The 15,725-nt window shown below is 33.2% G+C and overlaps 2 protein-coding genes and 1 non-coding gene across 3 annotated transcripts in view; 1 reads left to right on the forward strand and 2 right to left on the reverse strand.

The window, feature by feature from the left end:
* Nucleotides 1-1,956: 1,956 nt before the first annotated feature.
* On the reverse strand, nucleotides 1,957-8,623 carry LOC132730777 (serine/arginine-rich splicing factor 6-like). Its single transcript, XM_060716781.1, has 7 exons — nucleotides 8,495-8,623; nucleotides 7,945-8,015; nucleotides 7,501-7,629; nucleotides 6,849-6,918; nucleotides 5,074-5,147; nucleotides 3,679-3,795; nucleotides 1,957-3,019 (listed from the first exon to the last, which is right to left on the reverse strand). Exons 1-7 carry the CDS (start codon nucleotides 8,519-8,521, stop codon nucleotides 2,725-2,727), a joined length of 783 nt encoding a protein of 260 aa, XP_060572764.1. The 5' UTR covers nucleotides 8,522-8,623; the 3' UTR covers nucleotides 1,957-2,724.
* On the reverse strand, nucleotides 3,886-3,948 carry LOC132730783 (small nucleolar RNA SNORD2). The gene has a single exon (XR_009625797.1). It is a non-coding gene; the product is annotated as a small nucleolar RNA SNORD2 (small nucleolar RNA).
* Nucleotides 8,624-11,995: 3,372 nt separating the features above from the next.
* Nucleotides 11,996-15,725, forward strand: part of LOC132730776 (chromatin-remodeling ATPase INO80-like) — a gene marked incomplete at its 3' end in the record, with an annotated part of 28,929 nt that continues 25,199 nt past the window's right edge. The window contains 1 exon segment of the mRNA XM_060716780.1: nucleotides 11,996-12,324.

The following is a 15,725-nucleotide window of genomic DNA, read 5'->3' on the forward strand; positions in this document are numbered from 1 at the left end:
TTCTGTACATTACTACATCAACACATCAAATTGCCATCATGGAACTTGACTGTTGGCGCTTGACTGTTGATACCACATAATCTGACTAGTCTCCATGCCACCTTCTGGGACTTAAACTGGACAATCTCTTTAAAAATGCTTTTAAAACTTGCTTTTGTTGACTAGTTATAGTGTTGCACTCTATCACATGATTCAGAAACAGTGGCAGTAAATGCGATGGGCACTTCAGAAACATATGGTACGCCAATAAAGGAAAGTAGTTAAAGCACACCAAAGCAGTCTGCATGGTCTTAAAATGTACATTTGTGGCTCTTGGAATAAATTATTAGTGTTACACAAGGTCAGAGGCAAAACATGAACATGCGCAAGAAAATCATTTCTCGTGCATTATTTTTAACTACATTGTAATTTCAATTATCTTTGAAAGATGTAAAAATTGATGTTATTTGTATTATTTTCATTAAATTTCTTCTTTTTTTTAAAATTAAAGTAACAATCATTAATGTTTAAATGACACAAAAAATATTTCTGAAATGGATGAATTCTCTGGAGCAACCAAAATTATTAAAGTATTTTTCAATTGGTGTACAAATATTAATGGCTGGCACTGTATTTGGGATATTCTTGTAATCCACAGTTATTGTACTACTATGCAAATTATGCATAGTACCAACGTTGGAAGAAAACTTCTTTAAATTTACTCAAAGTAAAAATTCTCTAAACAACATTTAATTAAATTAGGTATCGACTTTATTATTGGTTAATTATTACTGTTCATGTAGACTCAGTATTTTGGAGAACGGTTCTAAAATTTATTTTGAAAGTTTGCCTTCCAAATACAGTATAAATTTTACAGATTTAACAATGCTGGTACTGTGTAAATCCTAGCAGACGTGGTCCAGAAAATCAAGTGACGCCTGCACAACTTTACTGATATTTTTTTTATGTTCTGTTATGTATTATAAATCAAATTTGTTGTTTTAACACAGAACAACCTCTGCAGTAAATTTTTTAGCTAGGAAAATACATTTTTAATCTTTTAGACCAAAGATATTTGGCATCACCTATATTAACTTGTACAGAAGTGATAATCATCATTAGACCAAAGATATTTGGCATCACCTATATTAACTTGTACAGAAGTGATAATCATCAAGTGGATCTTACATACGTCCCTGGGATCAAAGATGGCACCTTCCCAAGGGTCACTAAAGACTTTTTCAAGCTGCACAACTTGTCCCTGGGGATTAAAACTAGCCCCACCCCAGAGGTTCATCTGGACTTGCATTCACCTCCATGTAGAAAACAATGCCAATCAGTAAACATTGTGTACATCAATGACCCTCGACATGCAATGTACAGTAGTAAAACTCCTTATTTGAGGGAGTTTTACTTTTCCTGTCCTGTCCCCTTCAAGGTTGGGAAATAATAAACTTGTGCAAAGAAAATCCATTATATCCTAGTGTTTTTTTTTTAAACATAGGCATGTATCTATATATAATATAGCTATCCATTGTCTCGAAATAAGTGTGTACCCGACAAGCTTTTATCAGGCAATGAGTAATCATGTGCAGTTGAATCGACTAGGCTGATCGGACTATCAGATTGGACATTTCACTAGCACGATTCATTTGTTCAAAACTGTTTATATTGCCTCTGAAAATACAGTAGCCTGGTCGGGCTTGTTACTGTGAAAAGGTGGTAGCCCGAGGAGAAATTTAGTAGTCGGGGGCTATCGGATTACTGCTAATTTCGAACACAGTGTGAAAGTTGGAAATTTTAAAAATCCTGAATTTAGCAGTTTTTCTATAGTTTTACATATAATAGGAAATAGGCTTTCAGGAGACTGAAAATCCTGAACTTCAGGAATAATCCAGAAAACTTTCACCCAGGTAAATTAAAACTTGCCTTTCAACCATTGTGATTATATAATGGTTCACAAAAGAACAAAAAATATAGATTTTTATTATTTATTTTGCTGTTTGAAATTCACAATATTTTCTCCATGTGATATTTACAATATATACAATAGTGAAATTGAATATTATATACAAATGACTGAAATGAATGCATACATATACATGAAGACAAATTCTTATTATATTTTAATTATGACTAATGTCAACATGTTTTCAAGTCATCAAGAAATATCCTCTTTTTCTACTTAATTTATTACTGAAAATAAATGCTAAATATTTTATAAGATAGAACAACTTAGACCAGTACAAAAGAACTACAATTTATCAATATTAAAATCATATTCACAAATATACACACACATCAGAAGACTAGCTTTTGATACAAAAATACACCTTTTTATCACAACTTCTATTTCATATCGTGCAACTTTATAATGTGTCAAATTCACCAAGCACATAGCTTCATTTCTCTGTCAAAGAGAAAAATTACTTTCAATCTTGCAGCAAGTCCTTCAATACCTTTGTCAAAAACAGAAAAGCCCTCCAATATCAATTTTAACAGCTAGATAAAAGTACCTGATACAGTATTATATACACATCATTACCTGATAATGTTTGGATCTATCAGTTTTTATGACCCCCCCTCCCCATACTGTGTTTGATAATCATTGTATTAATTTTTGTTTTGCAGGTTTAAAACGAACAGAATATAATTAATTCATACCATAAATCAGTATCTCGTACAACAAAAACTTTTTATTATGACTATGATACACGATGTATGCACTGTAAGTTTGATAATAAGTTATTCATCGTTCTTATCATCTTCTTGTCCTGGAGATTTTGACCGAGATCTTGATCTAGACCTTGACCTAGATTTCGCTGGTTCCCTGTCTGCACTCTTAGACCTTGACCTAGATCTTGAACGAGATTTAGATTTGCTTTTTGACCTGCTCTTTGATCTACTCTTACTTCTGCTTTTGCTGTGAGATCTGGACTTTGACCTTGACCTAGATTTAGAGCGAGACCTGGACCTAGTTCTCCTGCGTCTGGATCGTGACCTGCTGCGACTTCTGCTGTCAGAACGTGACCTTGTTGACCTGAAAATATATATGGACATACTGATTTAAATATTTGGAGTTCTGAAGATTATTTAAAATAAACTTATGTTTACAGTTTAGATTTTTATAAAAAGTTAGCTCAGAGGTTCAGGTAACATCATTATCAGACCCGTCTTGAACGTGAACATCATAGCCAACATCTAAACAATCACAATGCATGTAGCAAGATCATTACAAAAAATTTGAAAATAATAAGAAATTGTAAGTTTACACATCAACATTGCCAGTTCTACATTATTTTTGACAGTGTAAGAATTTTTGATGTAGTTTGAATGTTCTTTTATTTACTATAAAACTTCTTTAAAATGATGGCTGTTTCCAGCTATTTTCGAAAAGCCCTGCTTGCAGAAGCAATGCAAAAATGTTGTAACAAAACAGCTCCGATATTCAAACTTAAAATTGTTTAACTGAAGCTGAAAATTATTACATAATTTACTTTACTTATTTGAAAATGACAAGTGTCAAACTAGATGCAGGGTTTGGTATCCCCATCCGATACTAATAAAGAAATTTGAAATTAGTTCAGGAGTTCATTAGTCATCATGATCAGACCCGTCTTGAACATGAACATCATCACCAATTTCAGTAATATCAAAATTTCACAGACAATCTTGTATGATAAAATAATCAAAACAAACCTCCTGCGTTTTTTGGGTTTATCTTCTATCAGTTTGATTTTTCTTCCATTAATCTCTGTGCCATCCAGTTTATCAATAGCCCTCTTCATGTCACTGTAAGACTGGAACTCAACAACTCTGAAATACAGAACAAGTATCGTATTTAACATGCGAGTCTTCTAATAATGTCAAGCTTGATTAGTAATTAAATCAAGTAGTAATAGGCAATGGTGTTCAGTGAGATTTGTCAACATGAAAATTCTGACCCGAAAGATGGACATCATTACACCACTACATTAAAACAGTCAATTAAAATCAATGTTAAAATCTTAATATCAACCTGCTTTTCTACTACTTACAGTACCAAGTTTTATTTTTATGGTTTTTACTAGAATGAATCACACTCTGTGCTACAACCACTACAATCTTCTTAAAATCCACTTGAGTCAAATACAAGTTCAATATCAAGATACTCCTACAATTATACTTCAAATGTTGCTTAATCTTGCAAATAGGTCCTGTGTGGAGTTCTTAAAATTTTAGTCGGTCTAAATCCTACGACACCATAATTACAGTCCTAGTGGTCATTTTTCATGCAAAAATTCTAATTATAAAGAGCACAAAATATAAAATATAATTTATTGTATTTTAAACTGTCATGACATGAACAGTATCAATTCTTGTTGTTCAGTGAGGTTTGTCAACATAAGAATTCTGACCCGAAAGATGGACATCATTACAACAAGAACTGTATCTCTTATAAACCATTTTTTCACATTTTGTGAGGAACTAAATTTCCATCCATTGAAAAATACATTTGCATGGGTAAAATAATACTTTAATTTATGTTGAAAGGTGTGTTATTACTAAATGATAATATCTAAGAGGATCTTACTACCTTTTAGTATAGAATAGATGCATATTAAAATTGTGTCTTAATAATACAAAGGAAACTAGTCTTTATACTGTTAAATAACAAAAAGTTCATGGTTTTTCTCAGAATTTTCTTGAAATTAATCATCTTTATAAATTATTTCTCAGATTAAATTTCAGTTTTATACATAAGCATATTTTGCTCTTGCAAACAAGGTGTTCAGAGAGTTTTGTCAACATTCACATGTCTGACCCGAAAGATGGACATCATGACACCTTTGAGCAATTCATCATTCCAAGATTCCCTATGGAAGATGTCTCATAGTTCCTTTTTCCTAACAAAAGAGGGACTTTTCGGCCTTTAATGGCACGGAAACAAATACAACATGAACAATTTGAATGGTAGAATGTTGCAATCATGGTGTTCAGTGAGTTTTGTCAACATTCACATGTCTGACCCGAAAGATGGACATCATGACACCTTAAGCAAGTCATTTCCAGTTTCCCTACAGAAGATCAAATATTAACTCTATTGTCACTTACCCTTCATTTTTTCTGTCCCTGTGAGCATCAGCATATGTCACCTCACCTGCCTGCCTCATATAGTCTTTAAGATCCTGAATAGAGAAGAGCAAAGTGTACAACAACTGTCAAATAAGCATACAGTGACTGATAATAGAAAATGGGTTGAAGGATGACAATGAATTAACATGATGTAAACTTGTACCCACAATGATATCCATTCCCTAACAAAGCATGCGCATTTTTTTTCAATCTACTCTTATACATTAACTACAAATCTATTAGAAATTGATCCACCAAATAACAGCCAAATACATATATAACAGCCATATTTTCAAACTTTGAAAAATACAGTATTTACAATGTATACAAAAGTTGTATTTTCCTATCATAAACATGAGAGAAAACTACAATCATTTAACTTAAACATAAAAATTTGTAAAGTCTTAAACATTAAGATCTGATTAAGAATTTCGAAACAAACAGAGCTAATTAACATGAATGATCATTGGCTGTAAGTTTTTTTCAGTCTTAGGTATATTGGTGAAGCAAAAACTATGTCAAAGGCTTGAAAAATCTTAATATCAACTGAAGTTTTACCTCATTTTATAAACCATTAATGACAACTTGAAAAGCTTTTTCCTCACACTACCATTACTAAACTGATACGTAAGATTTTTCAAACCTTCTTTCTTATCAATTTATCTTAAGTCATCATCTGAAATATGCCCCAGTTCACAATGAATTTACCTCAACATCAAATGTTCACATGTTCTGAAACACTGGGTTGTGGGGATGTACACCTGGCAATAGTGTAAATAGATGCTTATTGGTCCAAATGCCTAAATGTATCAGCCAGAAAATGCCTCGCCTCTCTGACACCTTAGACCAGCCAGAAAAACCATGGTTCACCAAAGCAAGGATATGTCAATCGTCAGTCCTTGCACCGAAATGCAAACATGTCATACGTCAGTCCAAGAACATGTGTTCTTAAAATTGATGCCAAATGCCAAAGTTTCAACTTTTCAATTGAAAATAAGATCAAATTTTTTTTAATCAAAAAACCCTATAGAGCTAGACTTGAAAAATCAAATCACACTCTATGACAGGGTATAAATATTTTCTTCTTGAGGAAGCATCTGGTCTTCTGACAATGAACCCTGCGGGAATGTTGGCATGGAAAGATGTGGGTGGTGTGAACTGCTAGGCTAGCCCCTTGTGCCTTGAGGATTGATAGGTTTGAGCCTTGAGCCTACTGAGTGATGTGGCACGTCTATTTTATTGCCTCTATTGGCTGACTGACATTGATTCTGGCTTGCTCCGATTGATCATTGTGTCCTTATACGATAAGAGAGCAAGACTCAACATTAAAACAAAAGTACATCTTAAACTGTTCATTAACTATTCAAGTTATAATTTTTTGTTTTATCAACTAGCATAAATACCTACGAAAAAAGATCCTTTGTGGCTCTACATTGCTCATAAGAAATTTTTGGTATTAAAAAACAAGAACCCTTTCCGAAAATTTAATTTCACAATCGTTCATTCTTTAATTCTTTCTATGTCCCACTGATTAAGTTTTAAACAGACTGTATATTATTTTAAGTAATTTATGTTCTCTCCAAACTTATATTATTTGAAGTAATTTTATGTCCTCCCCAAACTTCAAACTTAACACATTTCCCCTATACTGAAAACTGCAATAATCCCCCAAGAGAGACAGCCGCTTGCTTATTGTTATAAAGATACTATTAATAGTTTACTTCAATAAATACGCAGTTATAAGAAAGACCTACCTGCCAGCTAACCCTAGATGACAAATTTTCAACAATCAATCTGTTATCAGTACGAGTTGGTGGACCATACCTGAAATTCCAATGTTAACTTTCTTATTTACACTCTTTTAACAGTTTATTATTACACATACAGATCAGTTTATTACACCTATAGCATCTAATGTACAAAAGAACTGACAATAGATTTGATATTCTTTTTCACATCAACACTTATCAAGGGCTTTTCTGATAGATCTCTGGAGCCTCTATGGGCATTATTTCAAGCACAAGCTGGTTACAAAGTAGAATCAATGATATTTCGTAAGGTACTAAGCTAGATTGCTTTTAACATTAGAAATCCATGGTTGGTCAAGTGTGAAAAGTTGTTTGAAGTTGGTGACCATAGCTACACTATCTTCCATTAACTTTCAAAGCAATTACAAACACAGATTTTATGGATTTAAGTGAAAGAAAAAGAAAAAGTAATGAGGCAAATATATTGAAACATTATGCTTCACTTTAAACACCTTTAACAACCAAAAACAATAAATTAACTAGTTTGCTTCCACCACTTAAAAGTAATGTTTCAAGCAGGCTTATTATTATCCACAGGTGTAAGGGGCAAAATTTTTGCAGCATTTGATTTATCAGGTAATTTTTAAAAATTACTTACTTGTCCCTGGCACTACTTCTCCTGGGACCACCTCCCCCACCTCCACGACGAGGAGGAAATCTGTCAAAACTACTATCATAATATCTGTCTGACCCTCTTGGAGTTCCTCTTGCATGCTCAACACTAACCCTATAAATATAAATCAAATTCATTAAAAGAACCCATCATAACTCATTTATTTAAGAAAAGGCTGAAACATGACCCCTGAATGTAAAATTGGATAAAAAAGTAGAGCAAAATAAGAGATTTTCAATTATCAATGTGGGGTCAGTAGGACTGTATCTTACCTAAATAAGTAAAATAAAATAAAATTGAAATTACTTATTTCACACTTAAAGTACATTTATATATCATCTGTAAACTTAACACCTCTCATCTTAACCTTTTCTTTGCAGGGGACACAATTCAAAACTTAAATTACTGTAGAATACAAGTGATATTTACCTCTCTCCACACATATCTTTTCCATTCAATTCATATACTGCATCATCAGCATCTCTGTAGTCATCAAACTCCTAAATAAACAAAAAGACAGGTAGATTTCAAAAATAAGAGCAAATTAATTGCATGCATGGTATAAGATCCCTCAAATCAGGCGAATGTCACAGAGATTCAAGGATATTATTTATGTCCATATAAAATAGAAAACTTCAATAATCTCGTACAAGTACTATAACATTTTTGTTCCATCTTATCAAGTTAATATAACTAAATCGTATTCTTGACCGCTTACAACGGAACAATTGTCCCCATATAATAAAGCAATACACAGGAATTGGACTATTGGTGACACTCATCCTTTGTATGGTAAATCTTTTGCCCAATTTCAATTAATAATTATGATTATCCAAAACATATTTTATCAATTAAATCTGAATACCATTCCCCAGCTCGACTCAGCAGCTAACCCTTCTAGTTAACAGTTCTATTCAATGACAAATGATCATCAGGATTACTGTTTGCTCAAAATGCAGTAGTCAAAATACAAAATTACCACAAATCCATATCCATTCTTCAACATAATGTCTCTCAGTTTTCCATATCCTTTGAAAAATCTTTCAACATCCTTCTCTCTGACATGGTAGGGTAAACGTCCAAGATAAAATCTGGTTCCCTTTTTGGGAAAAAAAAAAATATTTTTTTAAAAATAAGGTGTCCCGAATGATTTTTTATCCAATTTTGCTTGTGGTAAAAATTTTTAAAAAATTTAACTTCTAAAATTGCCTATATTTTTACTTTTTATTCAAATGTTTTTTTAAAGCGAATAGGCAAAAAAAGCAGGCAGAAAAATTTTTTTTAAAAAGGGCAAAAACCCTCCGGGCCAAAAAGACAGGGGGGCAAAAGCCCTCCCATAACAAAAATATATCTGTATGTTACTTACCTTGTTTTTTTTCCAATGCACTCAATATATTGAAATTGGAACATATATATTTGTTGTTGATTTCAATTGATCTAACTATTTTTATGAGCTAGAACCATCTTTCATTCAGAATATACCTTTCTGAAATGTTTAACGAGGTAACTTTTTACACGAATGTCGTTTAAAACAAAAGTCACTTTAAAAAAAAATTGGCACATTACAAGGCATATAATGAATGTCTGGGACTTTTAATTTTAGTTAATTTAAACTTCTTTTCATCATTTATTCCTCTATTAATCTAAACTTCACATTTAACGTGAATAAATATGCATTTACAGATTTTAGCACTTAATATTCAGATGCCTGTCAGGAATGTGCTCAAGCTCATACAAACGCGCTTATGCCAATGGAAAACAAACATCTTCATGATTTATTTACAATTTTAATATGTTGAGTGCATTGAAACGAAAATACAAACTATTCAATGTACATACTGGTTAGGGACCACCAAAACCGGACAACCACCAAACCCGGACGGCCCTGAAAATGCTTAATTTATTAACTTCTTTGTCCAGTGGTTGTCAGTCACTTTTATATAAACAGTAAATGCAGGTTTCTTCTAAAATTAAGTAAATAAATTTATTTCAACCTCCTTAAATTGTAATATTCTAATTTCTATTAAAAGAATGTTGACGTTGAGATTTTGGGGTCAAGAAAGCAATACCTAACCTCATATACCAGCTATAATCATTTGCAGAGTAAACAATAGAATATCCAAAACTTCATCATTTGTTGCTGAAATATCATATATCATGTTAAAAATAAACTATAGGGCCCCGGAGCGGAGCCAGTTTAAACCCCAGGGCTTTTATTTGAACAAACTTGGTAGACATTCATTAGAACATGTTTCATGCTAAATATCTATATCTTAGCTCTAGCTCTTAGTTCTTTAAAAGAAGATTTTTTAAGTTTTTACTATATATGCATATAGGGAAAATCAATGACCCCCTGGGGCGGGGCCAATTTTGACCCCAGGGCTTTTATTTGAACAAACTTGGTAGACACTCACTAGAAGATGTTTCATACCAAATATCTAAGCTCTAGCTCTTAGGATTTTTTAAAAGAAAATATTTAAAGTTTTTCCTTTAGGTTGCCATGGCAACTAGTCCTTCATTGAAAGACATCGCATTTTCTTTTTTTTACATTTTTACGTTTATCGGAAAATGCGAAGTCTTTCCATAACTGGCTAATTTCCCATAGCACAAATCGACATGCTTCTCGAGTCGATTTGAATTTACCGGTAAATCACAACTTAAATGTTTTTTATCACAAAAAGCAATTGATTGCATAAAAGACGGAAGCATATTTTCCCAAAAACTGTAAAAAAATGCAATAATTACTCACGATAAGTAGTTTATTTATCCATATATTTAAGAAGACACATGAAAGACAGTTTGCGGTGACCCCATATTGGAAATTCCCAGTCATGCTGTGACGTCACTCAAAAAACAATAGTACTAACTTAGTCTGAACGAAAAAATTTTCTGTTGTGATTTAAGACGCTGACAGGTGCGCGCAATAAAAATTTCGTCTAAAAACTATGGTTCCAGTAATCACCGCATTGCGTAGTACACACAATATGGAGGCTGTTTACACAATTTTAACATGGGATTTGTTTTAAATTGTTTAAAATTTGAATAAGTTGATTTTGATAAGGAAAATACACATTTGTGGTAGGATTACGATTATTTGTAACGTTTTACATCGGAAGTTTGAACGATTGTGCATGTTTATTGTTTTTCATTTTGCTACGGATTTTTAAATAGATATCTTTAGACGTTAAAGCGGATTTGACCCATGTAAAAAATAGCTTCAAATCCGCGGTTACGTCTCAATATTTGGACTACCATGGCAACCAGAGTTCTGCATGGAATGGAATTCTTTGAACAACTTTGTTAAGGCTTCACACAAGGAACATCCCTGTGAAGTTTCATTATGATCTGCCTTATGGTTTCAGAGGAGATGTCGTTTTAAAAGTGTGAACGGACAACGGACGAAGAGTGATCCTAATAGCTCACCCTGAGCATATGCTCAGATGAGCTAAAAATAAACACACAAGCTTTCATCTGAATTAAGTCATGTCATGTACATATCTGTCCGGACACATGGTACTGTAGTGTAGACAATTTAGTTAATTTTGATACCCTCCTTGAGAAGTGTCCGGTTGATGGTCCCTGACCAGTATTTTATTTGCTGCGGGAGGGCTTTTGTCCGCCGTGGTTTTCACGGGAAGGCTTTTGTCCGCCCAGTTATATATACGGGAGGGTTTTTGTCTGCCCTGTCAATTTCACGGGAAGGCTTTTGTTCGCCTGGTCATTTTTGGACGGGAGGGCTTTTGTCCTACACTCGAAATTAATCTAATTAAATCCTGGCTTCAACTTCACTATTTAATAAAATTTACGCCGTCTTTTAAAAATCAAATTGGCACGTTCTCAACTGAGACTATCAGGACATTACATATATATAATTATATAAATTTAAATGTAAAGAGAAGTACGCTACTCGTTAGAACTTGTAGGCCAACTTTTTAAGTTTTTGTCCAGTTGCAATGCATAACCACTAACAGCGGTCATAACGCATGTAATGTTAAATTATCCGACAATAAAATTGAGTAAATAAATTCACCTTATAATTCAGTTAAAGAAGAAAGTAAAAACTATTAACAAACCGCAATATTTGATCGTACATACCTTAAGCAAAAATTTCTCGACTTGGCCTTACGTTCGCACCACGCTGGAGTATCCGTCCAAAATGCAAGCCGATGATTGGCTCGTTTCCAGAGCGGCTGTTCAATAAACGCTTGCTTATGCGCAATTTTCATCAAACAATCGTTTGCAAGATGTGCGGGGGCTACAGACACCTTTGCAAAAATAATAATTTTAAAGCTTTAATTTTATTTTTCAATAAAAAAAATTCTTATTATTAAAGAGTATCGATGTATTTTTCCTTATTTTTTTCGGTTTAATTGATGTTCAGTAAAAATAAAAACATAATCGTGACGTCATTTACAAATTTCCATATCTATAAATAGAAAAATCTTGCAAATTTTAACCTCTAATAAAGAATTCTGCACGAATTAATTTTGCTTTTTTGTTAAATTTTTGCTTTTTCTTTAGAATTCTTGTTATATAAAGACCAAATTAATAATCATAAAATTAATTAAAATATGCTGAAAGACCTAGTAGGCGCTAAATTGCAAATCACTTTGCATGCGAGATACAATGTGTATAATGGCGGGGGACCCCCAGCATAGTAAGAGGAAAGTCATGACTGGGGTTATGTTTTCCGCGAGCAACTGCCATATCCAGCGACCGCATTACTTTATCCGCCATTTTGTAAGCAATCACGATATTGCATATAGATCTAAAATTCGTCGTTTTCTTTCATCAAAACATATGTTGGAGGTAATACAAACATTTTAAGTGTGTAGCTTGAGTTTTGTTGCATTTATCGAGTTTGTCCTAATTTCGTAAAATAAATAATGCATTCGGTAGGTTGCCAACTTCTTTAAACGTAACAAGCAGCAGATTTAATGCACTTCAAATGCCCTTGGCAAAACATTTGCTCCCATTTACTTTCACACATTATGAAGTATGCCTCCAATATTGAATAACATGCCCTTTTTACAGTTATTTCTACTTTCGCTTTACATTCCTTTACAATTAATTTAATAGAATCTACATTCAGTAAATTAATACGTTTCAATTTTTACGGGAATTGGCGTTGACTCTTGGTATTAAGATTAATGAAAGGATTGTATGATTTGATAAGCAATATATTAATTTATATATATTATTTTTTCAATAATCATCAATGAGATAGAGCCATAATGAAGTGTCATGTAGGCAAGATATCATATTCTGTAATTCAAAAACTTAGCTAAACACAGTCAGGGCTCGAATTTAACACTCGCAAACTCGCAAAATGCTAGTTGAAAAATGATTTTGCGAGTTAGATTTATGACTACTCGCAATTTTTTGCGAGTTGAAGAAAAAACGGAATACGCTCGTCAGGAAAATCCGAAATATAAATGGGGCGTAATATTCGCAGGTAGCCGAGTTATAAACTATGCGCGCACTTGCTGTCTGGTTTACATTTTCTATACCTTAACCTCGCTTAAAAAAGTACACAAATTTAAACCAGTCCAAATGTCATTTTGTCCGTGTAAATCAAGCGTGATCGGAATAAAATGTCTAAACGAAAAATAACGAACTTCTTCCCACTTACTGAAGCAAATGTGTCTTCCGATAACAATACTCTGAGTACAGAAGATGATTCACAGTCTATCAAAAGAATGAGAATCGGACCTTCAGTTAAAAATTGGGAGAAAGAACTGCATGTCAGTCTTACGTACTAACTCGATGACGATGGAAATGTTGCCAAAATATTTTGCGCCGATAGTTGTGCGCATAATCCAGACCAGACACCGTCGGTATGGCGACAATATTGCATTATTTTTTTACATGTAGATTGACATTTGATAAGAATCCCTGTCCCCTAAATCAAGTTTTTGAGTAGAAAGTTACGTCGCTGATTCGTACCCTGGGCAGTTCGAACTCGTCCAAATAAATTACAATTTTAAACAATTTTGGAATTAAAAAATCATTGTGGTAAAAAGTGCTACTTGAATTCAGTTTTTGCTAGTTAAAAATTTGTCCACTAGCAAAAAATTGCTAGTGGCCAAAAAAGTTAAATTCGAGCCCTGACAGTTTTTCATGCTTTCTGTACATTCCAGAGGTTAGCTCTGGGTAATTCAGCTAAATGGCATGTAATTATACCAAGAAATAAGTATGTTGTTTTTTATTAGAATTAAATTAAACAAATATTTAAAAAATGGTTAAATATGTTTCAAATAATTCTACACAAAAATATATGTAAATACTGTATTATACAAGTTTCATGCTGAAAATATCTTTTTGATATAGCAGGTGCCACTACAACTGTTTTAAACTTATAGATTTTCAGAATAAATAATTTAATTTTTGTAAAAGTTAAGATATAAATGGTATTAGTAAAGGAAAACTGATAATTTTCTAATACATCAAGTTTTTGCACCATAAAAGGTCATTTTGAATTTATGTGATGAAGTTTTTAACTCATTATCTTATTATGCCCCCACTTCGAAGAAGAGGGGGTATATTGCTTTGCACTTGTCGGTCCGTCCCGTCCGTCGGTCCGTAGAGCAAATGGTTTCCGAGTGATAACTAAAGAACCCTTAGGCCTAGGAACTTCAAATTTGGTATGGTGATTGGTCATGACCAGTAGATGACCCCTATTGATTTTTGGGTCAAGGGGTCAAAGGTCAAGGTCACATTGACCTTGTCTGTTAAAACGGTTTCCGATCAATAACTAAAGAACGCTTAGGCCTAGGATCTTCAAACTTGATATGGTGATTGGTCATGACCAGCAGATGACCCCTATTGATTTTGGGGTCAAGGGGTCAAAGGTCAAGGTCACATTGACCTTGAAGGTAAAAACGGTTTCCGATCAATAACTAAAGAACCCTTAGACCTAGGAACTTCAAACTTGGTATGATGATTGGTCATGACCAGTAGATGACCCCTATTGATTTTGGGGTCAAGGGGTCAATGTCATAGTGACCTTGTACTTAATGACCGTTTCTGACCAATAACTCAACAACTCAAGTTGCCTTGGTTGATATTTTTATGTGCTTTTGGTATACACATTTGAAGGTCTTATGTAATATAACATCTTGGCTGTCATTAATGAGGCCTATGTGATTCATAAAATTTATGTATATATTATTTGGTAAGATTTTTAATAACTTTAATTGCTGCACACAACCTATGGGGTCACAATAATTATTACCTTGTGACTAGTCATGACCAGTAGATACTAGATAACCCTTATTAATTGCTTGTTCACTGGGTCAGAAGTCATGCATAATAACCTGATCACATGACAAATTGGCTGCAGATAGGGGGCATACATGTTTTACAAACATATCTTGTTAAATATGAAGATGATAATTATCCAAGTATCTTAAGTTTTGTATCATATATATGGTTGCACATGTACTTACTTCTTTAATTGTCATATGTGGTTAATTGTTCTGAACAGAATTGACATATTGTGTTACTGTAAGACACTTTTAAAGAATCCTTGACTATGGTTTAAACACAGGTATATGAAGGTAATGATTATAACATGTGTTTATACAGAACACTATTGCTGATATGTCTTAACATATCCCAAAATGTTTGATTTGAAGAATAATTTTAGCTCACCTGGGTAAAAATACTGATTGATTGCTGTCTTTCATAATTATCAAAAGACCTCTTCTAAAACCAACTGCCAAATATGATGAAACTTGCCTGTGATGTTCCTTACATGAAGTTCTATGAAAGTTGTTGCAATTGCCCTGGTCCAATGAATAATTTATTCTTATGGTGGTGCTTTTTTATGCCCCCGCCATGTAATGGCCGGGGCATATAGTGTTACCCTGTTCTGTCATTCTGTCATTCCGTCATCATCAGTTTCCGTTCATTATCTTAGTAACGGTTGCACACATTCAACTCAAATTTGACATATGGATATGTCATGATAAAATACAGGTCAAGTTCGAATTTGGTCATGGTTCGATGATTTTTGGCAGAGTTATGCCCCTTTTACTTTAAAATAATATGAAATTTTCAGTTTCCGTTCATTATCTCCCCAACGGTACAACACATTCAACTCAAATTTGACATATGGATATGTCATGATAAAATAAAGGTCAAGTTCAAATTTGGTCATGGTTCAATGATTTTTGGCAGAGTTATGCACCTTTCACTTTGAAAATAAT

The sequence above is a fragment of the Ruditapes philippinarum genome, unplaced genomic scaffold, assembly GCF_026571515.1.
Source record: "Ruditapes philippinarum isolate M1 unplaced genomic scaffold, ASM2657151v2 ctg1196_1_1_1_1, whole genome shotgun sequence".
NCBI classification, from domain to species: Eukaryota; Metazoa; Mollusca; class Bivalvia; order Venerida; family Veneridae; genus Ruditapes; species Ruditapes philippinarum.